General features: G+C 51.8%; 1 protein-coding gene across 2 annotated transcripts in view; it reads left to right on the forward strand.

Moving 5' to 3' along the window:
* Positions 1-20,705, forward strand: part of GPR157 (G protein-coupled receptor 157) — a 28,930-nt gene extending 8,225 nt beyond the window's left edge. The window contains exons 2-4 of one of the 2 annotated variants that reach the window (XM_016953592.4): positions 9,178-9,391; positions 15,303-15,497; positions 16,342-20,705. In XM_016953592.4, coding sequence (XP_016809081.1) covers positions 9,178-9,391; positions 15,303-15,497; positions 16,342-16,557 — 625 coding nt within the window. In that variant the 3' untranslated portion in view covers positions 16,558-20,705. The remainder of the gene's footprint in view (positions 1-9,177; positions 9,392-15,302; positions 15,498-16,341) is intronic. The other variant, XM_016953600.4, reaches the window with a different exon arrangement.
* Positions 20,706-23,648: the final 2,943 nt, after the last annotated feature.

Raw genomic sequence — 23,648 nt, forward strand, 5'->3', positions numbered from 1 at the left:
TTTCCCCATAAAAGTTTTCTGAGGTGACTGGTGAAGGTGGCAGTGCTGTGTCCCTGTGTGCAGCAGGAAGCTCATGGCAGAGCGCTGAGCACCAGCAACTTGGCAGGAGGTGTGAGAACTCAGGCTGCCCATCCCTGAGCTGAGGGCTACAGACGGTGGCACTAGGGCATGAGTGTGCATCTGCGAGTTCCTTTAGACATTCCTCTCCCCTTCTGCAGTTAAAGCTGCAGAGTGACCTCGTGGTAGCCTGGCCTAGGGGCTGACTCCCTGAACTTCTCCCAAGTCCTGACCCTTCTGCCCCTGGAGCTGGACAATAAGTGTCCATTGTTCCCAGGGAAGAAACCTCCAGGCAGCCTCTCACCAGGCCTCACTCCCTACAGCTGGGCTTCCCCCAGCCCTGCTCTGTCCTGAGGTTTTTAAATTGGCATATTGTTGCACAAGAGTTTGGTTCTCAAAGCGTTTTCTGAGTTATGTTAACATCCCCAGGTCTCATGGTACCTACAGCAGGCATTGTGTTTGGCCCAGAGAAGGGACCTGCTTGTTTTCCTCCTGGCAGGTGCCAGCCCCCAGAGATCTGTAGGAAGGATGAAGTTTGGGGTGGGGAAAAGGTACAGGAATCCCAGGGTGGGAGCAGGTGATTGAGCAGACCCTGCCTTGAGCCCCCTTCAGTCTAACCTCTGACCCCTTCCTGGCAGCAGGGATGGCATTCTAAGGGTCTTTGAAAACCAGTGGGCCGCTTTTCAATGTAACTGTCCATTTGTGTGTGAAGTGGAGGTGTGTCTCCCTGTCTGCAGGTGCCCCCACCCTGACTCTGGTGGGGACAGGTTCCAGGAACCACACAACAGAAGATCCCCGGTTGAGCAGCGCTGGGAACTCCCAAGGACCCGCTCTGAAGGGCAGGGAAGCCGAGAGCATTGCTGTCCTGGGGACAAGTGGCCTGCCTGTGGTCATCTGACCGACACCACGCAGGGGAATTCAGGTCTCGCAGATGGTTTATTCACTGCTTGGCTAATCCCCGGCAGTACTTCCACTTCCTTTCTCTGGAGGACACTTAAAAGGTGTTGAGTTCCAAAAAGGGCTAAGCTCCTGACAAGTATGAATGGCTTTTTGTCATTTTCTCCTCCATGAGCTGGTGGAGGGTCCCGGCCCAGCTTTGCCAATCTGGGCATTGTGGGGGTAGGGAGTTTCCAAGTCATCCCTGACCTCTGAGATTGGGGGCCCTAGGAGCTGGGATAGTACCGCCTGCCAGGACACATGTCTCTCCCGCCTAGTCTGTAGAAAGCCTCAGGCTGCCCTAACAAAGTACCACAGCCTGGGGGCTTAGACAACAGAAATTTATTTTCTCACAGTTTTGGAGGCTGAAGTGCAAGGTCCAGGTGAGGGCAGGACTGGTTCTTCCTGAGGCCTCTCTCCTTGGCATGTATATGGCCATCTTCTCCCTGGGTCTTCACTTGGTCTTCCCTTTGTAAAGATCTGTGGGCTCATCACTTCTTGTTTTTGTTGTTGTCTGTTTTTTTGAAGACAGAGTCTTGGCCGGTCATTGTGGCTCACGTCTGTAATCCCAACACTTTGGGAGGCCGAGGTGGGCGGATCACCTGAGGTCAGGAGTTCAAGACAAGTCTGGCCAACATGGTGAAACCCCGTCTCTACTAAAAATACAAAAATTAGCCAGGTGTAATGGTGGATGCCTGTGATCCCAGCTATTTGGGAGGCTGAGGCAGGAGAATTGCTTGAACCTGGGAGGCGGAGGTTTGCCATGAGCCAAGATCACACCAGTGCACTCCAGCCTGGGAGACACACTGAGATTCCATCTCAAAAAAAAAAAAAAAAAAAAGACAGGGTCTCACTCTCACCTAGGCTAGAGTGCAGTGGCACAGTCACGGCTCACTGCAGCCTCAACCTCCTGGGTTCAAGCGGTTCTCCCGCCTCAGCCTCCTGGGTAGCTGGGACTTCAGGTGTGTGCCACCACGCCTGGCTAATTTATGTATTTTTTTGTAGAGACAGGGTCTCACTTTGTTGCCCAGGCTGGTCTCAAACTCTCCTGGGTTCAAGTGATCCTTCGGCCTCCCAGAGTGCTGGGATTACAGGTGTGAGCCACCATGCCCAGCCTTTCCTCTTAAGTTATGACCACAGAGGTTGTTAGGTTAGGTTCCACTCTGATGACCGCATTTTAACTTAATCACCTCTTGAAAGACCCTATCTCTCAAATACACTCACATTCTGAGGTTCTGGGGATTAGGACTTCAACAGATGAAATTTGTAGGGGACACAATTGAACCCTTAACGGCCTCTGAGTGGGGAGGAAGACAACTTGGAGTCTGGCTTTCATTTCTAGGCAAATACAAGTTGGAACTGGGGCCCAGGTACCTCTGGGAGAAGCTTGTGGTGCCCCTGCCAAATCAGAGTTACACACGAGGTGGCTGTCCCGGGCTTCCTCCGTCCAGGCAGCCTCAGCTTGGCCTCCTCCCAGCCTCAGAGTCACAGGTTTAGACAGGAGGGGCCTTATGGGTCACCTGCTCTAACCCACATCCCCACCTTGCACCCCCACCCAGCACCTGTCATGGCAGCCCCTGAACATGGGCACTCACCTTCTCTCGGTGGAAGCTGCCTATTCAGCCCCCAGATTTAGGACTGGGCAGGACCCCGCCCGTTCCTCCGGCATCTAACCACTTCATCACCACCAGTTCCTCTTCAAGACTTTTTAACCATTTGAGGATAGCTCAAGGCCCAGCGTCTCTTTACATGCTCCTCAGGTGACCTGGCACTGGCGCCAGCTTGTCAGTCTCAGGTTTAGAATGTGAGCTGCAGATGTCCACTCACAGGCAGACAGCACCAGCCATTGGCTGTTCTGAGCCACCCACATCTGAGCAGCAGGACGACCCCTCCAACCACATGAATTTCTAGGTTGTAATCAACCAAATCCCTTGGTCTTTTTCATATGTGCAGTTATTAAGCCCTGTGTTACTTGTTCTGGCTTTATTTTTGGGGGGTAGTGGCTTCCCGTATGAAGGGGGGAAAAACTGTTAGGTGTTACATGTCAGAACTGTGGGGTTTTTTTGTTTTTTTGTGTTTTTTTGTTTGTTTGTTTTGCTTTTTTTTGAGACGGAGTCCCACTCTGTTGTCCAGGCTGGAGTACGGTGGCGCGATCTCGGCTTACTGCCACCTCCATCTCCCTGGTTCAAGTGATTCTCCTGCCTCAGCCTCCCCAGTAGCTGGGATTACAGGTGCCCATCACCACGTCCGACTAATTTTTTTGTATTTTTAGTAGAGATGGGGTTTCGCCATGTTGGCCAGGCTGGTCTCAAACTTCTGACTTCAGGTGATCTAACCACCTCAGCCTCCCAAAGTGCTGGGATTGCAGGTGTGAGCCACCGTGCCCGGCTACATGTCAGAACTGCAATACGCATTTCTAGAAAGCAGGATTTATGCCACACATGTGTTTGTGGAGCACCTATCAGATTTAGACTACCTGCAGCTCAGGGTGGCCCCCTGGCTGGAGAACTGCCCTGTTTATCCTTCTGAGAGTTCCAGATACACCAACTTTCTCCTTACCCTGTAGTCAGGAACCTGGGGCACTGTCATCTCCTTATCGTTTTTATCCTATGTCTGCTAGTGTCCTGGAGCCAGCTTGAGAGACCCGATTGTTCCATTTTAGGGAATTTTGTGAGTTGATTGTTAGATACGACCAGTATTAAAAACTAGATTATATTAAAAACAGAGCTGGGCATGGGGCTCCTGCCTATAGTCCTAGCTCCTTGGGAGGCTGAGACGGGACGATCACTTGAGAAAACATAGTGAGATCCCATTTTGAAAAATAATAGACTGGGCATGGCGGCTCTTGTCTGTAATCCCAGCACTTTGAGAGGCCAGGGCGAGAAGATAACTTGAAGCCAGGAGTTCAAGACCAGCCTGGGCAATAAAGCAAGACTTTGTCTCTACAAAAAGCAAAAAATAAGCCGGGCATGGTAGCATGTGTCTGTAGTACCCCCTACTCTGGAGGTTGAGGTGAGAGGATTACTTGAGTCCGAGATATGGAGGCTGCAGTGAGCCATGACTATGCCACTGCACTCCAGTTTGGGCAACAGAGCAAGACCCTGTCTCTAAAATAATAATGCTTTTTTTTTTTCCTCTGTCACCCAGGCTGGAGTGCAGTGGCACGATCTTGGCTCACTGCAACCTCCACCTCCCGGTTCAATCAATTCTCCTGCCTTAGCCTCCTGAGTAGCTGGGATTACAGGCACGTGCCACTATGCCCAGATAATTTTTTTGTATTTTTAGTAGAGACGGGGTTTCATCATGTTGGTTAGGCTGGTCTCAAACTCCTGACCTCATGATCTGCCCGCCTCGGCCTCTCAAAGTGCTAGGAATAATTAAAAAAAAAAAAAAAAGCCATAAATACTCAAAGCTCATTGTGTCATAGCTATTTTGCTCTTTACATGCTTGAGGTTGTTGTGTCTATCATATCTCTGTGGTGAAAATATATATATATAATATTATATATATAATTATATATATAATTATATTTTATATATATATATAAAATATATATATAATGGTGTGCTATGTGCATCTGTTCCCAGCCACATGTGTTGGTGGCTGGAAATTGGCCATGGTGGAAGTATTTACACATGGAAGTTGGCAAAGACTACAAATCAAGGCTTGATTTATTGCTTTGTTGATTGTGTAGAGCAGAGGTCAGCAAAGTTTTCCTGTAAAGTAAGTGTTTTCAGCTTTGTGGACCAGGCAGTCTCAGTTGTAACTGCTCAACTCTGCCTGAAAGCAGCGGTAGACAATCTGTAAATGACTAGGTGTGCCTGTGTTGCAATAAAACTTTATCTAAAAAAAAAAACAAACTGTGGGCCAGATTTGGCCTGAGAGCCACAGTTTGCTGGACCCCTGATCTAGACTTAAGAAAGTAATGGAGAAGACATTAAAGGTATAGATTAAACTTAAGTGTTACTTATCTCTGAGCTTAAGAAGAGATGGCAGCTGTGTTGGGGCAGGCAGAAAACCCAGTATGTAAAAAAGAGGTAAGGAGAAGAGACAGGATCATCGAGCAGAAAAAAATTGAGGAAACAGTCTCCCAGTGTGGGGGGAAGAAAACTCGTACCTGATTCAGCAAAGAAGTTGCTCATGTCACCAACCAGTGACATGAGCAACCAACATATGTCTTGTTTTCTATGTCTTCCTTATTTCATTTTCATCTCGTTAAGGGAAATGAAAGCATCAATTAACTTCATGCCACGGAGCTCTCTCATTTGCTGATTGCATCCACAGGTTGGCAAAATCCAGGGTTTGGCTGAAATCAACAAAAGCATTCTGTGAGAATCAATTGGCTGCATGAAATGGACAATAAAGAAGGAGTATTATTATTGTATACTTTATTATTATTTATAAATTGTACGCTTCACATCCTGCAGGTGAAATTTATACATTTATATGTGTGTGTGTGTAAACATGCATACATGCACACATGCATACGTCTGTGTTTTTCTGGAGAGCCAGTTGTGAAATGTTCCCAACACACCACTGTCCATGCCTGTACGTGAGTCAGTGTGGCCCAGCCTGCTTTGCAGGATCAGTGGACCATTCCACCCTCTCCATTCCCACTGGTCCCTGATTCTACCTCTTACCTCTTCTCTCTCAAATACCACCCTCTGGCAGCTTCTGGCCCTCACACAGCTGCTCCTTCTGTGTGTTCAAACAACCCCTCCCTGTTGATCAGGCCCATATTCTTTTATTCTTTTTTTTTTTTTTGAGACGGAGTCTCGCTCTGTCACCCAGGCTGAAGTGCAGTGGCACAATCTCGGCTCACTGCAACCTCTGCCTCTCGGGTTCAGATGATTCTCCTGCCTCAGCCTCCTGAGTAGCTGGGATTGCAGGTGTGTACTGCCACGCCTGGCTAATTTAAACCCACATTCTTAACCCTTTCAAAACCCTCTGCCTATTTGACCTTCCCTTTGGTTACTTCCCAGCACAAACTCAGTATCACAGAAGAAATCTACCGCCTTGTAGCTTTAGTACTGCAACCCTAAAGTTACAGAGTGCGGTTCCGTGTGGTCCCCCGGTTTCCCATGAGGGCCCGTCGGGATGCAGAGGGAGCCCAAAGGAGTGCTGTGCCGACCGTGACCCTCCCAGGCCCAACTCAGAGGGGAATCCCCTATTTGAGTGACCCCAGCTCCAGACCAGCCTCCTGCAGGGGGACTGTGCCTACATACAGTGCTCACCTCCTTCCCAGAATTCCTTAGCGGAATCCTGCAACTGTAAAGTAACGAGGAACAGCACATTATGACTAGAGGATTGACGTGGTGGCACTTGAAGAGCCGATTACTTTTTTTTTTTTTTTGAGACAGAGTCTCACTTCGTCATCCAGGCTGGAGTTCAGTGGCGCAATCTCAGCTCACTGCAACCTCCACCTCCTGGATTCAGGGGATTCTCCCACCTCAGCCTCCCACTAAGCTGGGATTACAGGGACGCACTAGCACACCTGGCTAATTTTTGTATTTTTGGTAGAGATGGAGTTTCACCATGTTGGCCAGGCTGGTCTCGAACTCGTGACTTCAGGTGGTCCACCTGTCTCGGCCTCCCAAAGTCCCAAAAGTCCTGGGATTCGGGCGTGAGCCACCTCGCCTGGCCTGTCATGAGTTTTAAAACAACCCTTTCTTTTATGGGTGTTGTGTGTGTGTGTGTGTGTGTGTTTGGTTTTTTTTTGAGACAGGGTCTTGCTCTGTCACCCAGGCTGGAGTGCAGTGGCGTGATCTCGGCTCACCGCAACCTCTGCCTCCCAGGTTCAAGCGATTCTCCTGCCTCAGGCTCCCAAGTAGCTGGGATTACAGGCATGCACCACCACGCCCACCAATTTTTGTACTTTTAGTAGAGACGGGGTTTCACTATGTTGGCCAGGCTGGCCTCAAACTCCTGACCCCAAGTGTTCTGCCCACCTTGGCCTCCCAAAGTGTTGGGATTACAGGCATGAGCCACCGCGCCTGGCCTTTTGTGGTCTTTTTGCTCCTGTGTCTTTGGGACTTCCAACAGGACATGCTGCCTCCTGCCACCGAGGCCACTGAGGGTGATGTGACTCTGCCATCAGCCCTCCTGCCCTTCCCTACAGAGGCCAGTGGGGACTGGAGAATGCTGCAGAGGGGATGGTTGGCCAGGGCCCCTCTGTTCTGGAAGCATCCTGCATGAGGCCTTCCCAGTCCCAGGGAACTGACTTTTCCCTTCCATCCTCATCCCTGCCCGGCCTGCTCTGCCAGCCCTGCAGCATTTGGGAGAAACCCTTGAAGCACAGTTCTCCTGGCCTCATTCTGGCCTCAGATTCATGTTGAACTCTGATCTCATAGTTGTCATAGTATCATTCCTGTTTACCTAAGGCTTTGCGCTCCAGGCACCTGACCTAGGACAGGGGTACTTGTGTCTTCTTCCCAGGACAGAAACCAGACGGGCCCCACACAGCAGCAGTGTCTGCACCACAGGCCTGAACCCTGGGACAGCAGGACGTGACTCACGACAGCAGCAAACACTCACACACCTGCCTGGCCCTGTGCTCTGTACACACATGTATTTGTTTATTCTCATAACGACCCTGCAATGACACCCTGTAGTCACTGTCGTCATCCACACTTTGCAGAGAACCTGACGTGTTGAGGCTAAATAACTTGCCCGAGCAGGGGCAGAAGTGGGACTTGGATCCAGCCCGCTGCACTAAAATCCAAGCCCACTACACTAAAATCCAAGCTCTTAACTACCCCACTACCTGCCTCTCTCAGGAGCCACTATAGCCTTTGTGTGCTCCATTGCTATGTAAGGAACAGACTGGTTCAAGGACCACAGGGAAGGGGCCTGCTCCTGGCTGTGTGGCTGGCTGTGGGAGAGCGCTCTAGAAAACTGAGCCCGGGCCGGACATGGTGGCTCAGGCCTATAATCCCAGCACTTTGGGAGGCTGAGGCAGGTGGATCACCTGAGGTCAGGAGTTCAAGACCAGGCTGGCCAACATGGTGAAACCCTGTCTCTAGTAGAAATATAAAAATTAGCCGGGCTTGGTGGTGCACGCCTGTAATCTCAGCTACTTAGGAGGCTGAGGCAGGAGAATCGCTTGAACCCAGGAGGTGGAGGTTGCAATGAGCTGAGATTGTGCCACTGCACTCCAGCCTGGGTGACAGAGCGAGACTCCGTCTCAAAAAAAGAAAAAAGAAAACTGAGCCCAACACTGCCCTTGGAGGGGCCCCTACCTGAGCTTTATTTTTCAAAGGTCCCCGTTGACCCTTGCCAGGTTCCATTCCCCGCCATTGTGTAAGAAGTCCTCAAGGCCAAAGGGACGCACTGCCCAAAGCTCACGTTCCCCCTCCTAGAGCCTGCCGAAGGTAAGCAGAACCCTGGAATTCCCTGCCCAGGCAACCCTAAGCCCCCGATGTGTGCACTCCTAGACCCAAGGGCTGACCAGGGGGTGCTGATCGTTTGTGGCACATTTGCACGAGCATGGACAGGTGTTCGCACACTGGTGCCCAAGGCTTCCTGGAACAGAAACCAGACAGGCCTCACGCAGCACCACTGTCTGCACCACAGGCCTGAACCCTGGGACAGCAGGACATGACTCACAACAGTCATGACACCAGCAAACACTCACACACCTGCCTGGCCCTGTGCCTGTGCTCTGTACACACATGTATACAAAACTCTTTTCTTTTTTCTTTTTTTGAGATGGAGTCTCACTCTGTCACCCAGGCTGGAACGCAATGGCACAATCTCAGCTCACTGCAACCTCCACCTCCTGGGTTCAAATGATTCTCCTGCCTCAGCCTCCCAAGTAGCTGAGATTACAGGTGTGCACCACCACGCCCGGCTAATTTTTGTATTTCTGGTAGAGACAGGGTTTCACCATGTTGGCCGGCCTGGTCTCGAACTCTGTACACACATGTATGCAAAAGGAGCTGGGCACACGCTGGGAGCTGGCTGTCCCACGTCACTCCATTCTAATGCCAGTCCCCGAAGAATTCTAAAGTAGAGCCAGGCTCCCAGGGCAACACCTACCCCTTCTTATTTTCCAGGGCCACTGTGCCATCCAGGCTCTGGAGAGCATCCCCTTTCTGAAGGGTGTCCTCCGTCATTTTTGCGAAGGCTGACATTGCCGGGAGCCATGGCCTGACCCCGATGCCTCTTTCTCTCCTCCTTCCTCAGCTGGGGGGTCCCGTTGGTCATCACTGTGGCAGCCGTCGCCCTGAAGAAGATTGGCTATGATGCCTCGGACGTGTCTGTGGGCTGGTGCTGGATCGACCTGGAGGCCAAGGACCATGTCCTGTGGATGCTGCTGACGGGGAAGCTGTGGGAGATGCTGGCATATGTGCTGCTGCCTCTGCTGTACCTCCTGGTCCGGAAGCACATCAACAGAGCGGTAGGCGCTGCCCTCAGAGCTCAGGGCCCTCTATATGGCTGCTGCGCCCAGGTGCAAGGCCTGGCATTGAGTTTGGCCACCCGAGGGGACAGGTTGCGTCTCTGGGGACAGAACCAGTGATGGGCCAGAGGGGACCAGGCACTTACTGTGCACCAGACACCATGCAACACGCTGTGTTACACGGATCGTGCATTGGTTCCTGCTGCCTCGTTAGGAGCCGGGTCCTGTTACTCCTTTGTAGATAAGGAAACGAGGCTTAGCCGATTAAGGGCCTGTGGGGGCACAGGGCTGCGGCGGACAGGGCTGCTGTGTCGTCGGTCACGGCCCTCTCCTGCCCCCTGGTGGACGGCCTGTGGTGGCTGCTTAAACTCGAGGAATTTAGCGAAAAGGCGAGGACGGACCCAAGGCCGGGCTGCCCCAGGGGAAGGGAGGACTGTGGAATTTCACAATCAGTGATGCAAATAACTCACCTAAATTTTCCTAGTGATTTATTATATCCTAAATGGCAGGGGTTTCCGGAATTCAGAAATGAGTGGGCTGGGCTGGCTGGAGAGCCTAGGAAAGAATGGCTTTCCTCTGACACCTTGGCCCAGTTCCTCCTTGTTCCTGCCTCCCAGTCTGCACATGTGGAACTAGGGGCTTCCTCCTGGCCACAAGCAAACGCCTGCAAAAGGCCACAGATTAACCCATTCTTTAATCCACTCGGTCACTCATTCTGTATGTTATTTTAGTTTTATTTATTTATTTATTTTTGAGACAGGGTCTTGCTCTGTCGCCCAGGTTGGAGTGCAGTGGCACAATCTCGGCTCACTGCAACCTCTGCCTCCCAGGTTCAAGTGGTTCTCCTACCTCAGTCTCCCGAGTAGCTGGGATTATAGGCACGTGCCACCACGCCCAGCTAATTTTTGTTTTTTTAGTAGAGGCAGGGTTTCACCATGTTGGCCAGGCTGGTCTGGAACTCTTGACCTCAAGTGATCCGCCCGCCTCGGACTCCCAAAATGCTGGGATTACAGGCGTGAGCCACCGCGCCTGGCCTCATTCAGTATGTTTTTACTGAGCATCTCCTAGCACCAAAGTGCTGTATAGCATGGGAGTTCATCTTGAGGACTCGGACATGGATCCTGCCCTCCTGGAGAGAGGCAGAAGTGCAAGTAACTACAGGCAAAGATTCAATGTGAGGAGTGGCTGGGGCAGTAAGATAGGTCCAGAGGAAATGCTCTAAATTTAGACTTCCGGGCTCATCCTGCAGGCTTGCTGGCGTGAGTCCCTGTGTTTCTATTTGCCCTCTGAGTTTTCAGGGCTGAAATTGTAGGAGGGTGTGTACCCATCTTGTAGGCCATTCTGTCCTCCCAGCAGCCATTTCTGAGCCAGGATGCACCTTGCAGCTGTGGCCATCTGGACACCTAATCCCCACCCTCCACTCCCGTTGTGTCTTCTCACGTCAAGACCTTTAGTTTTCTCTTTTCTTCTTGCTTGGAAATGTAACCAGTTCTCACCCGCCCTAGACCCCGCTTCTGCCTCAGGTGGAGTCCTTGCTGGAGATGGTTGTGGGACTTCCCATTGGTCTGAAATCTTTTTGGACTGGGTGCGGTAGCTCATGCCCATAATCCCAACAGTTTGGGGGGCCGAGGTGGGTGGATCACTTGAGGTCAGGAGTTCCAGACCAGTGTGGCCAACACAGTGAAACCCTGTCTCTACCAAAAATAACAAAAATTAGCTGGATGTGGTGACACACGCCTGTAGTCCCAGCTACTCGGGAGACTGAAGCAGGAGAATCACTTGAACCCAAGAAATGGAGGTTGCGGTGAGCCGAGGTTACGCCACTGCACTCCAGCCTGGGCGACAGAGCAAGACTGCACCTCAAAAAAAATAAATAAAAATTAAAATTAAGGCTGGGCATGGTGGCTCACACCTGTAATCCCAGCACTTTGGGAGGCCGAGGCAGGTAGATCACCTGAGGTCAGGAGTTCAAGACCAGCCTGGCCAACGTGGTGAAACCCCGTCTCTAATAAAAATACAAAAATTAGCCGGGCGTGGTGGCAGGTGCCTGGAATCCCAGCTACTGAGGAGGCTGAGGCAGGAGAATCACTTGAACCCGGGAGGCAGAGGTTGCAGTGAGCCGAGATTGCACCATTGTACTCTAGCCTGGGCCACAGAGCAAGACTCCATCTCAAAAAAAAAAAAAAAAAAAAATTAGGGCCGGGCGCGGTGGCTCACGCCTGTAATCCCAGCGCTTTGGAAGACCGAGGTGGGCGGATCACGAGGTCAGGAGATCGAGACCAACACGGTGAAACTCTGTCTCTATGAAAAATACAAAAAATTAGCTGAGCGTGGTGGCGGGCACCTATAGTCCCAGCTACTCAGGAGGCTGAGGTAGGAGAATGGTGTGAACCCGGGAGGCGGAGCTTGCAGTGAGCTGAGATCGCGCCACTGCACTCCAGCCTGGGTGACAGAGAGACTCCTTCTCAAAAAAAAAAATTAGCTGGTGTGCTGGTGCATGTCTATAGTCCCAGCTACTTGAGAGGCTGAGACAGTGAGGCAGGAGGATCACTTGAGCCTGGGAGTTCACTGTATTCCAGCCTGGGTGACAGAGTGAGACCCTGTCTCAAAAAAAAGAAAAAATGAAATCATCTTTTGTCTTCTTCTAGACTTTTATTAGTAGTTGGTCTCCTGCCCAGGTGATGAATGCCCTCCTCACCTCCTCTTCTTTTCCACTGCCCTGGAAAGTTTCCGGGACCCCTGATGAAGTATCCCAGGCGCTCCACCAGGCCCTGCCCAGGACTCTTCTCTACAGATGCCCTTTGTGTGTCTTTCTTTCTGCCTTTCCTTTGGCAGGGCAGGAAGCCTACAGGGCTGAGGCTGACCCTTACGGGTGACAATGGGTCCTCTTTTCCAAATCAGCAAGTGTTTCAGAAAAACGGGATAGAAGTGGGCAGGTTGCTGAGAATGTGCTAGTTGCCTCTAGCTAGGAATGAGCCAAGAATCGGTGAGCTGGGACAGGCACTGCTAGGAGCAGACAGTAGCCAAGCTAGTGGGCAGTTCCTGCAGCTGCCCCACCCTGTAGCTCCCCTGCTGGTTTCGGAGGGGTGAAGCAGGACTGCCAGCTCCCTGGGCTGCTGCTAAAAGCCACAGGAGGAGGAGGGGGGGAGGGGGAGGGGGAGGGGGGGTGGGAGGACGGGGAGGAGGAGGAGGAGGGCGGCTCTGAGCAGGTTAGTTGCAGAAGATTGGGGGCTGAGAGATACCACGATGCAGCAGTGACTCCACAAGACACCAGGTGCTGGCAGAATACCTTGGGTGTCTCCCCTCCCCTGGGCCTTCAGCATCCCAGGCACAGGACCGGCTCAAAAATGCATTTTTTGTTTTTGAGGCAGCGTCTCACTGTGTTGCCCAGGCTGGAGTGCAGTGGCTCAATCTTGGCTCACTGCAACCTCCACCTCTGGCTCACTGCAACTTCCACCTCAGTCTCCTGAGTAGCTGGGACTACTGGTGTGTGCCACCACACCTGGCTAATTTTGTTTTTGTTTTTAAGGCAGAGTCTTGCTCTGTTGCCCAGGTTGGAGTGTAATGGCAAATCTGAGCTCACTGTAACCTCTGCCTCCCGGGTTCAAGCAATTCTCATGCCTCAGCCTCCCAAGTAGCTGGAACCACAGGTGTGCGCCACCATGCCTCGATAATTTTTTTGTATTTTTAGTAGACAGGTTTCACCATTTTGGCCAGCCTGGTCTTGAACTCCTGGCCTCAAGTGATCCAGACCATCTTAGCCTCTCAAAGTGCTGGGATTACAGGCATGAGCCACTGTGCCCGCGCCTAGCCTAATTTTGTATTTTTAGTAGAGTCGGGGTTTCACCATGTTAGCCAGGCTGGTCTTGAACACCTGGCCTCAAGTAATCTGCCCGCCTCAGCCTCCCAAAGTGCTGGGATTACAGGCGTGAGCCACTGCGCCCGCGCCTAGCCTAATTTTGTATTTTTGGTAGAGTCGGGGTTTCACCATGTTGGCCAGGCTGGTTTTGAACACCTAGCCTCAAGTAATCTGCCCGCCTCAGCCTCCCAAAGTGCTGGGACTACAGGCATGAGCCACTGCTCCTGGCCAACGCCCAGCTAATTTTTAAATTTTTTGTAGAGACAGTGTCTCACTCTGTTGCCCAGGTTACTCTCAAATTTCTGGGCTCAAGCGATCCTCCTGCCTTGACCTCCCAAAGTGCTGCAATTTCAGGCATGAGCCACCACTCCTGGCCAAAAAAAAGCACATGTTCATCATGAGCAGTTTCATCTATTTTTACAAATTCGGCTTTGATCTGGAAGGAATCTCCTCCTTCCTCTCATGAAAGACATTCCCAGGAGGAAAGCCAAGGCTGGCTCAAGCTCACGTTTTTGTTCTCCTTCTGGAGAGGAGGTGGGTGGGCTGGGGGTACAGCAGGCCCTCCCTGTGCAGGGAGGGGGCTTGCATTCTGGAGGGGAGGAGGATGATAAGCAACAAGCCCAAGGAACAAGGGTGAATAACATCGTGGGACTGAGGGCGAGACAAACTACGGGAAACAGACTGAAATAAAGAGCGGAACGTGAGGATGGGACTCTCTAGGAAGTGCACGTGCAGTTATTTATGTATTTATTTATTTACTTATTTATTTTTGAGCTGGAGTTTTGCTGTTGCCCAGGCTGGAGTGCAGTGGCGCGATCTCGGCTCACTGCAACCTCCATCTCCCAGGTTCAAGCGATTCTCCTGCCTCAGCCTCCCAAGTAGCTGGGATTACAGGCACGTGCCACCACAACCAGCTAATTTTTGTATTTTTAGTACAGATGGGGTTTCACCATGTTGGCCAGTCTGGTCTCGAACTCCTGACTTCAAGCAATCTGCCCGCCTCGGCCTCCCAAAGTGCTGGGATTCCAGGCATGAGCCTTTGCACCCGGCCTCTGTGCAGTTTAAATAGGGGTGTCGGGCCTTATCCAGAAGGTGCTGCTTGAGCAAAGTCTTGAAGAGGGCCGGGGGGAGCCCTGGGGACAGATAGAGACGGGCATTCCAGAGCAAGGGAGCAGCCAGTGCGGAGCCCTGGGCCAGGGGTGCTGCGTGTCTGCAGCATAACAAGGAGGTCGGTGTGGCTTCAGGGTTGGCCCCGCTGTGACCATAAGGGTTGGCCCCGCTGCGACCGGAAGGAGCATGTGGAGTGGGGAGCGCTGAAGAGCTCCGAGTGGAGGACTCACTGGAGCAGACTCAGGTTTTCAAGCAGCCCTGCTGCTTCTGTGTTGAGAATGGACTGTAGGGGGTAGCAGAAGGGGGTGGCAGAGGCGGAGGAGGGAGCCCATCCAGAGACGTGGTGACGTGGCCTGGACATGGGGGCAGTGGCAGAAGGTGGCAGAAGTACCCAGAGTCTGGATCTGTTTTGAAGTTAGAGGTCGGCACGGTGGCAGCTGATGCCTGTAATCCCAGCACTTTGAGAGGCCGAGGCAGGAGGGTTGCTTGAGTTCAAGAGTTTGAGATCAGCCTGGGCAACATAGGGAGACCCTGCATCTATTTTAAACAAAAAAAGAGGGCTGCAGGACTTGCTGGGGATTGGATGTGGGCTATGGGACAAAGAAAGGGGTCAAAACAGAGCCCCAAGGCTTTGGCCTGGGCAACGAGAAAGCTGTTGTTTCCATGAGCTGAGACCAGGAAGGGAGCATTGGCCTCAGGGGTCAAGATCCATCTTCTGTCTTGGATGTGAGCTGTTTCAGATGACTTTGAGACCTCCATGTGGAGGTGGGGACTGGGCAGAGGATCTAGCAGTCAGGGTTCAGGAGAAGGATCCGGGCTCCACCACACATCTCCCCTACCTCCCTGAGCTAGTTCAAGTCCCTGGGAAGACCTGGGCAGCCTGGGTGGACGTGGCGGGAGGGTGCCTATCCACTCAAGTCTGCCCTCGCTGTCCCCACACAGCACACGGCACTCTCTGAGTACCGGCCCATCCTCTCCGAGGAGCACCGCCTGCCGCGCCACTCCTCCACGGCGGACAAGAAGCTGGTGCTCATCCCGCTCATCTTCATCGGCCTCAGGGTCTGGAGCACCGTGCGGTTCGTGCTGACCCTCTGTGGCTCTCCGGCCGTGCAGACGCCGGTGCTGGTGGTTCTGCATGTAGGTCTGCCCTCCCTGGCCCTTGTCGTCCCTGCCCCCAGAGGAGGCACAGCCTGATTCCTTCCCGCAGCACAGTGGCTGCACCCCAGTGTCGGCCGAGGCACAGCTGCAGGGAGGAGCTCGGCCCCACTGTGCTGTGCCTTCCTCTCTGCCCGAGACAGGACCTTGAAGAGAGAAGGCAGAGTGGGATCAGTGTGGTCCGGGGTGGTGAGGTGCTCACCAGTGACCTAGGAGTAGCCCTAGGAGAGTTAACTGATCTTGGGTCCTTCCCAGCCAAGAAGACCTGGAGCCCTGCTGAAGGCCCATTGCCAAGGTCATCCCAGATCAGCCATGGCGGGGAGGATGGGGGGAGGTTCTGGGGTACACAGCACTTCCCAGCTACCCCATGTGTGTGCATGTATGCATGTGTGTATGCATGTGTGTGTGTGTGTGTGTGTGTGTGTGTTTCTCAGCCATTTCTCTTTTTTTGGGAGGGTGCGGGGACAGAGTCTGGCTTTGTCACCCAGGTTGGAGTGCAGTGGTGGGATCTCGGCTCACTGCAACTTCCGCCTCCTGGGTTCAAGCGATTCTCCTGCCTCAGCCTCCGTGTCGCTGGGACTACAGGCGCCCACCACCACGCCCAGCTAATTTTTGTATTTTCAGTAGAGACAGGGTTTCACCATGTTGGCCAGGCTGATCTTCAACTCCTGACCTCAAGTGATCCGCCCACCTCAGCCTCCCAAAGGGCTGGGATTACAGGTGTGAGCCACCGCGCCCGGCCTAGCCGTTTCTCTTAATTGGAACAGCGCGTGCGTTTCTGAGACCAGCTCCAGCCCCATGCTCACAGCTCCTTTTCTCCCGACAGGGTATCGGGAACACGTTTCAGGGAGGTGCCAACTGCATCATGTTCGTCCTCTGCACCCGCGCCGTCCGGACTCGGCTCTTCTCTCTCTGTTGCTGCTGCTGCTCTTCTCAGCCTCCCACCAAGAGCCCGGCTGGCACTCCCAAGGCTCCTGCGCCTTCCAAGCCAGGAGAATCTCAGGAATCCCAAGGGACCCCAGGGGACCTTCCAAGCACCTGAGCTTTTGTCCTTTCTAGTTCTGTGCATAGGTGCTGCCTTCCTGGGGGTAGGCACTTCTGTGAGTCCCTGCTGCAGGGGCAGAAGTGCATGTCTGCTGCACCAGAAGCCCCCGCTATTGATGCTGTCGGCTCCGTTGGGAGAACAGCTGCCGACTCAGCTTCTTCTACCTCCTAGATCCTCAGGCAGCAAGTTCCACTGGTACCAGTGTCCTGGCCCACGGGTGGGCATTCATCTGCATAAGGGTAGCAATGAAATTCAGGGAAACCAGTGGTCCACGATTGCGGCCACAGTGCCTCCACCCAGTGGACCTTGGTGTCCTGAGGACCACACAGCACTGTTTACAATTTGAGGGACCCACATCTGTGCACCTATCCTCTGTGTGATTAAATAAGCTGTCAGGGGCCCTCAGAGATGTGTCCCCATCCAGACATCATGGAGCAGATTCCTGGCTGGTCAGGGTGTTAAGATTCTCTGGAGAACCCAGCTTTCCTTGGAGACTTTGCTCAACAGAGGAACCAGTGGCCATTCACCAGGTTGAAGGTTCCCCTGAGGTTGCATGGTGACCACCAGGGGTAAGCACAGCCCAGCGCAGCTGCTCAGGGACAGCAGTCTCCCCGGGCCTCCTGGCCTCTCCCTCCGTGGGCTGCTAACCCTTGCTGTAGCTTGGGTTTGAGTGTCAAGCACAGGCCAGAATCCACACTCCTGTCCCCACCTGTCAATCACTTCAGACACAGGTTCCCTCCTTCCAATTCCAAAGCTGGAACAAGGGCAGGAAGAGGCGTCTCAGGTAACCCCCGAAGACCCCACTGTCTCTCCAGCTCCTTTCTTAGAATCCTCCTGTTCTTGGGGAGACCAAAGGGGATGAGTGGGGAGGGGTTCTGGCTTATTTACTTCTTAGTTTAGTTTTTTGTAAGTAAAGTGGCCGGAGAGATGAGTAATCCAAATACGATTCCTCAGGCCGGGCACAGTGGCTCACACCTGTAACCCCAGCACTTTGGGAGGCCAAGGCGGGCGGATCACCTGAGGTCAGGAGTTCAAGACCAGCTTGGCCAACATGGTGAAACCCTGTCTCTACTAAAAATACAAAAATTAGCCAGGCATGGTGATGCACGTCTGTAATCCCAGGTCCTTGGGAGGCTGAGGCAGGAGAATCTCTGAACCTGGGAGGCGGAGGTTGCGGTGAGCCAAGACCACACCATTGCACTCCAGACTGGGCAACAAGAGTGAAACTCGGTCTCAAACAAACAAATACGATTCCTTCCTAAAGGTGAAGGTTTTAAGATTCAGAGTCAGTTTCTTTTTTTCTTTTTTTTTTTTAAAAAGGAGCCTCATTCTGTCGCCCAGAGCTGATGTGGTGGTGCGTGCCTGTAGTCCCTACTACTCAGGAGGCTGAGACGGGAGGATCCCTTGAGCCCAGGGATTTGAGGCTTCATTGAACTGGGATGGCACCACTGCCACTCCAGCCTGGGCAACAGCAGGACCCTGTCTCAAAAAAAGAAAAAAAAAAAAAAGGATTCAAAAGGATTCAGCTGTTTTGTATTCAGTTGGGGTAAGTGGCAGCATAGAGCATGGAGCGATTATTTACATTTAAAAGAAAAGAATTGAAAGTAAGCACCTGTATCTCTATTTTTATTCTGTGGGTCTTCCACAAACGCTTTCGTCTTATTTCAGAAAACAGCTTCTGTGTTCAGTCACGGGAGCCATCGGCAAAGAATGGAAGTGGAAATGCTACCTCCAGGGTCTTGGTGAGAGAAAGTACAGCTTTACCTGATAGGTGATTTCCCTTGGAATCCATCAGAACTCGACAAAGCATGATTTTCTGAGCCTAGTAAAATGGTTCTGAATCAAAACCGAAGTCACGCTGTGCTGCCGATCCCTGTTTGACTCTCAAAACCAAAATCTGTATCAGGAAAGGAATAATCATTTAGCAGACTGAGTCCAAAATGTTCATTTTTGGTTTCCTGTGAAAATGGATTTCTTTTTGTCTCTTTCTTTCTTTCTTTTCTTTTCTTTTTTTTTTTTTTTTGAGATGGAGTCTCACTCTATTGCCCAGGCTGGAGTGCAGTGGTGCAATTTTGACTCACTGCAACCACCGCCTCCCAGGTTCAAGCGATTCTCCTGCTTCCCAATCCCAAGCTGCTGGGATTACAGGCATGCGCCACCATGCTCGGCTAATTTTTTGTATTTTCAGTAGAGATGGGTTTTCACCATGTTGGCCAGGCTGGTCTCGAACTCCTGACCTCAGGTGATCCACCCACCTCAGCCTCCCAAAATGCTTCGATTGCAGGCATGAGCCACTGTGCCTGTCCAAGAAAACAGATTTCTTGATGGAAATTAGTGAGACAGACATCCCCTTAGGATTGAAAGAGAGCTCTGGGCTGCTCCAGGGAAAGCCACTTGGCAGAAATAGCCTCTGTAAGTGAATTCTGGATTCCCCTAAAGACATTACAGCAAATCTCTGGGTATGTCTCTGGTAAAGACCCTCACTTGAGCTTCTAGAAGGGAGCGAAAATTCAGGAATTTGCTTGCTGCAAAAGAGAACATGATTAACAGGTAAAAGAGAAAAGACAATATAGGCCGCAGAGGAATAGGGTTAGGATCAACCCTGCTCAGCAGGGGCCTCTGGAGCCCTCCCTGCTGTACCCAAGCCAGGGCTGAGACATGGCTCCCCAGATGGACTGGCTGTGGTCAGGAAAGGCCTGTAGAGGGAGCTGAGGGCTCAGAAAACACCTGCTCCGGGTGCCCGGGCTCAAGTTCTCATTCCATTTTTTTGATGCCACTGGCCACTGTATCTGCTTTTGTAAAAACCTCCAAAAAGTTACACATCGGGTATCTCTAGTCAGCTTCCTCCGCTGCCCACCTCTTGCCACAGATGAATGATCACTGTGAATGGTGGTGACCAGGTGGGCAGGGCAGGGGCTTGTCTAAGTGCCTTAGCCCAGGCCTCTGGCCCATCGACCTCGAAAACAGCAATATCGCCTCCTTCTTAGATCCAGTTACCAAGTCAGTCTAGCTGGGTGGGTAGTGCTCAGATGGAAAGGCTGGATGGGAAGGAAGTCACATCCTAAAAGTCCAGGAGGGGGCCAGGCGCAGTGGCTCACGCCTGTAATCCCAGCACTTTGGGAGACCAAGGTGGGCAGATCACCTGAGGTCAGGAGTTTGAGACCAGCCTGGCCAACATGGTGAAACCCTGTTTCTACTAAATATACAAAAAAAAAAGCTGGATGTGGTTTCGTGTGCCTGTAGTGCCAGCTACTCAGGAGGCTGAGGCAGGAGAATTGCTTGAACCCAGAAGGCAGAGGTTGCAGTGAGCCGAGACTGCACCACTGCACTCCAGCCTGGGTGACAGAGCGAGACTCCATCTCAAAAAATAAAACAAGTCCAGGAGGGGCTGTTACTTCTGTTATTCTTTTTAGTTTATTTATTTTTGTGAGGCAGGGTTTTGCTGTCTGGAGCATCACACCCAGTCTGGAGTGCAGTGATGCAATCATGGCTCACTGCAGCCTCCACCTCCCAGGCTCAAGCGATCCTCCCACCTCAGCTCCCTGAGAAGCTGGGACCACAGGCCTGGCTAAATTTTGACTTTTTGTAGAGACAAGGTTTTGCCATGTTGCCCAGTCAGATCTCGAACTCCTGGGTTCAAGCGAGGGGCTGTTACATCTGATCAGGGCAAAAGGGGCTGTGCTCCTTGGACACTTAGCACAGCCCCAGTGGGCTTCTTTCTCCTCTGTTAGTGTGGTTAATGTTCATCTGCCTGCATCCCTGAGTCACCCAAGTGTAACCTCAGCCATAACACGTACTGCAGCCGGAACGGTGTCCGCAGCTCAGCGTCCCTCTCCCATGCACTTTCTGAACTTTGGTCTTTTAACCAGGTTTACCAGCCGCTTTCTGCCTCTTTGTGCTTTTGAGGTTTTTTTGGTTTGTTTGTTCTGTTTTGTTTTTAAATAAAGATTATTATTTGGCCCAGGCCGAGGGTGCAAACAGAACTCTTCACGTGTCCACGACAGGAAAAATTGTTTTTACAAACTTCTAGTCGTGGCATCAAAAGTGTGAGTTTTTGCACCTGCAAAATTGTAATGCAAGCCCTGACTGGGTGGAAGCTGAAGTCTTGCTGTTTTAAATTAAATAAATAAATTATTTTTCTCCTATGTGTTTGGTAAACTGATTGCCTCCTGATGTGTTGTGCAGGGTGGGGAGGGGGCGGTTGCAGGACAGGTGGCTCGCATTGGCCTGTGTTGCTGTGGTTCCAGAGCCTACCATGAGGCTGCAACCTGGAGAAGACAGCTCTGCCCTTCTCTCTTGGCAAATGTAGCTAAAGAGGCAGCCGCCCTGTTGGCATAGCCAGCTTCCCCTGAGTTGGCCTAATAAAGATCATGGGGGTGGAGAGATAGGGAGAGGGTTTTAGAATACAGATTCCTGGGCTTTGTCCACAAAGTTGGTGCTTACCAGGGGAATGAAAGGCACTCCTATAGCAGGACCCTAGTGTAACCGCCCAGTGGGTTCACCTTGCCTGCTGCCTAGATAGAGCCGACGAGAGTCAACAGGTCCAAGTTCCAAGCACCCATGACTTGGGGCTGAACTTGATTAAGAGAGATGCTCCAGGGCTGAGCTGCCGACCCCGTCACCCTTCATGCATGGTTGTATCACACACATGGTGACCCACCGCAGCTGCATCTGCAGGCCTCCTGGTGGTCAGGGACTGCTGGGACACAGGGTCTCTTCTTGGAAGGGAGCAGCCTTCCAAACGCATCTACTGGAGCTGGCTGCCTTGCTGTGTGACTTGCAGATCTGCACTGGCCATGCAGCCCCACCTCCGGTCATAGTTTTCTTGAAACTGCTCCACCTTGGGAATTTTGCTGCCAAAAGCTCCTAAACTTTCTTCCACTGTCTGGATTTTGTGCAGTTAAAACTGCATTGAGGAGAATGGCTTGAACCCGGGAGGCAGAGATCGCAGTGAGCCGAGATCACGTCACTGCACTCCAGCCTGGGTGACAGAGCAAGACTCCGTCTCAAAAAACAAACAAAACAACAACAAAAACTGCATTGAATAGCCCCTAGAAGTGGCATCTTGAATTTGGTTATTAAGGTACAACATACACAAACTTAAGTAATATTAAAATAGCAGGCCTGGTCCTGCTACTTCAACACGACCACTCTGAGGTTTGTTAACTATTCTCTCTTGCCTTTGTCTTTGCATCTCTAAACTTGATGCTATGTGCTTACCTGGGAGAAAATGGAAGCATCTCCTTGAGGCCCTCTCCTGTGACCCTCCACTCATCAACTGCTATGTGCCTTTCCCTTTCCATCTGTCTCCCCTCAGTAACCTTTTTTCACCTCTTCCCTGACCTCTTCTCCGGAGTTCTCTTCGCCTTCCTCACCCCAGCAAATGCAGCATGCATTCAGAATCCAGGCTCCATGTTCCACACTGCTCCACACCGCTCCACACTGTTCCATCTTGCCTGACCTCCTGCTTCTGCCTATATGCAGCTCACACCCCACAGGGTCACCTCCTTCTGCTCCCATAGACTTCTAAGCCAGTCTTTGGGATGCCACAGTCTCTGCAGAAACCATAAGTTCCAGGGACCACTCTACCAGGCATTTTCCCCAGAGCCTGCCAGGCTCCTGGCACAGAGTCAGGCTGTATCCAAGGGTCAGCCCAGCATGCAGCTGAGGCTTAGGCCTTGCACATAGGAAAAGCTACAGCAGGGGAAGCTTTGGGGGAAAGGTGGACCACTTTCTGAATGAAGCATGTGGGTCTAGAAACAATTACTCACCTGTTGGAGGAGAGTCCAGAATCCAGGCTCCACGAGGAAAAGGATTTGCCAGATGTGGCGGGGTCAGGACATTGTCACTAGCTAATAGCTGGCGTTTCCTGAGTGCTTACCCTGTGCCAGGCCAGATATGAAGTTGCCCTTCTGTGGGCAGGATCCTGGAAACTGCACGGGTCACAGGCCCACGGAGTTGGCACTGCCTGTACACAAGACAAAGCTGGTGCTTACCAGGGAAGTGAAAGGCACTCCTATTGCAGGGCCCTAGTGTAACCGCCAAGTGGGTTCACCTTGCCCGCTGCCTAGACAGAGCCGATTTATCAAGACAGGGGAATTGCAATAGAGAAAGAGCGATTCACACAGAGCCAGCTGTATGGGAGACCAGAGTTTTATTATTATTCCAATCAGTCTCCCAGAGCATTTGGGGATCGAGTTTTTAAAGATAATTTGGTGGGTGGGGAGGGGCCAGTGAGTCAGGAGTGCTGATTGGCTGGGTCAGAGATTAAATCATAGGGAGTTGAAGCTGTCCTCTTGTGCTGAGTCAGTTCCTGGGTGAGGGCCACAAAATGAGATGGGCCAGTTTATCGATTTGGTGCCAGCTGATCCATCAAGTGCAGGGTCTGCAAAATATCTCAGGCACTGACCTTAGGTTTTACAATAGTGACGTTACGCCTAGGAGCAATTTGGGGAGGGTCAGAATCTTGAATCCTCAGCTGCATGACTGCTAAACCATACTTTCTAATCTTTTGGCTGACAAGAAGGGGATCTACCTTGAGAAAAGGGCTGCTATCTTCTTTTTTCTAAACTATAAACTAAGTTCCTCCCCAGATTAGTTCAGCCCATGCCCAGGAATGAACAAGAACAGCTTGGAGGTCAGAAGGAAGATGGAGTTGGTTAGGTCAGATCTCTTTCACCATCTCAGTCATAATTTTGCAGTGGCAGTTTCACTAGCAGGGTCTCAGAGTAGGAGAGAACAACATTGGGGTATTTATTCTTTTTTTTTTTTTTTTGAGACAGAGTCTTGCTCTGTCACCCAGGCTGGAGTACAGTGGCACGATCTCGGCTCATCGCGACCTCCAACTCCCAGGTTCTAGCAATTCTCCTGCCTCAGCCTCCCTAGCAGCTGGGAGTACAGGCATGCGCCGCCACACCTGGCTAATTTAATTTTTGTATTTTTAGTAGAGACAGGGTTTAGCCATGTTGGCCAGGCTGGTCTTGAACTCCTGACCTTGTGATCCACCTGCCTCTGCCTCCCAAAGTGCTGGGATTACAGGCGTGAACCACCACACCTAGTCCATATTTTTGAAGATCAAAACATATAGT

This window comes from Pan troglodytes, chromosome 1 (assembly GCF_028858775.2).
Source record: "Pan troglodytes isolate AG18354 chromosome 1, NHGRI_mPanTro3-v2.0_pri, whole genome shotgun sequence".
In the NCBI taxonomy this organism is placed as follows: domain Eukaryota; kingdom Metazoa; phylum Chordata; class Mammalia; order Primates; family Hominidae; genus Pan; species Pan troglodytes.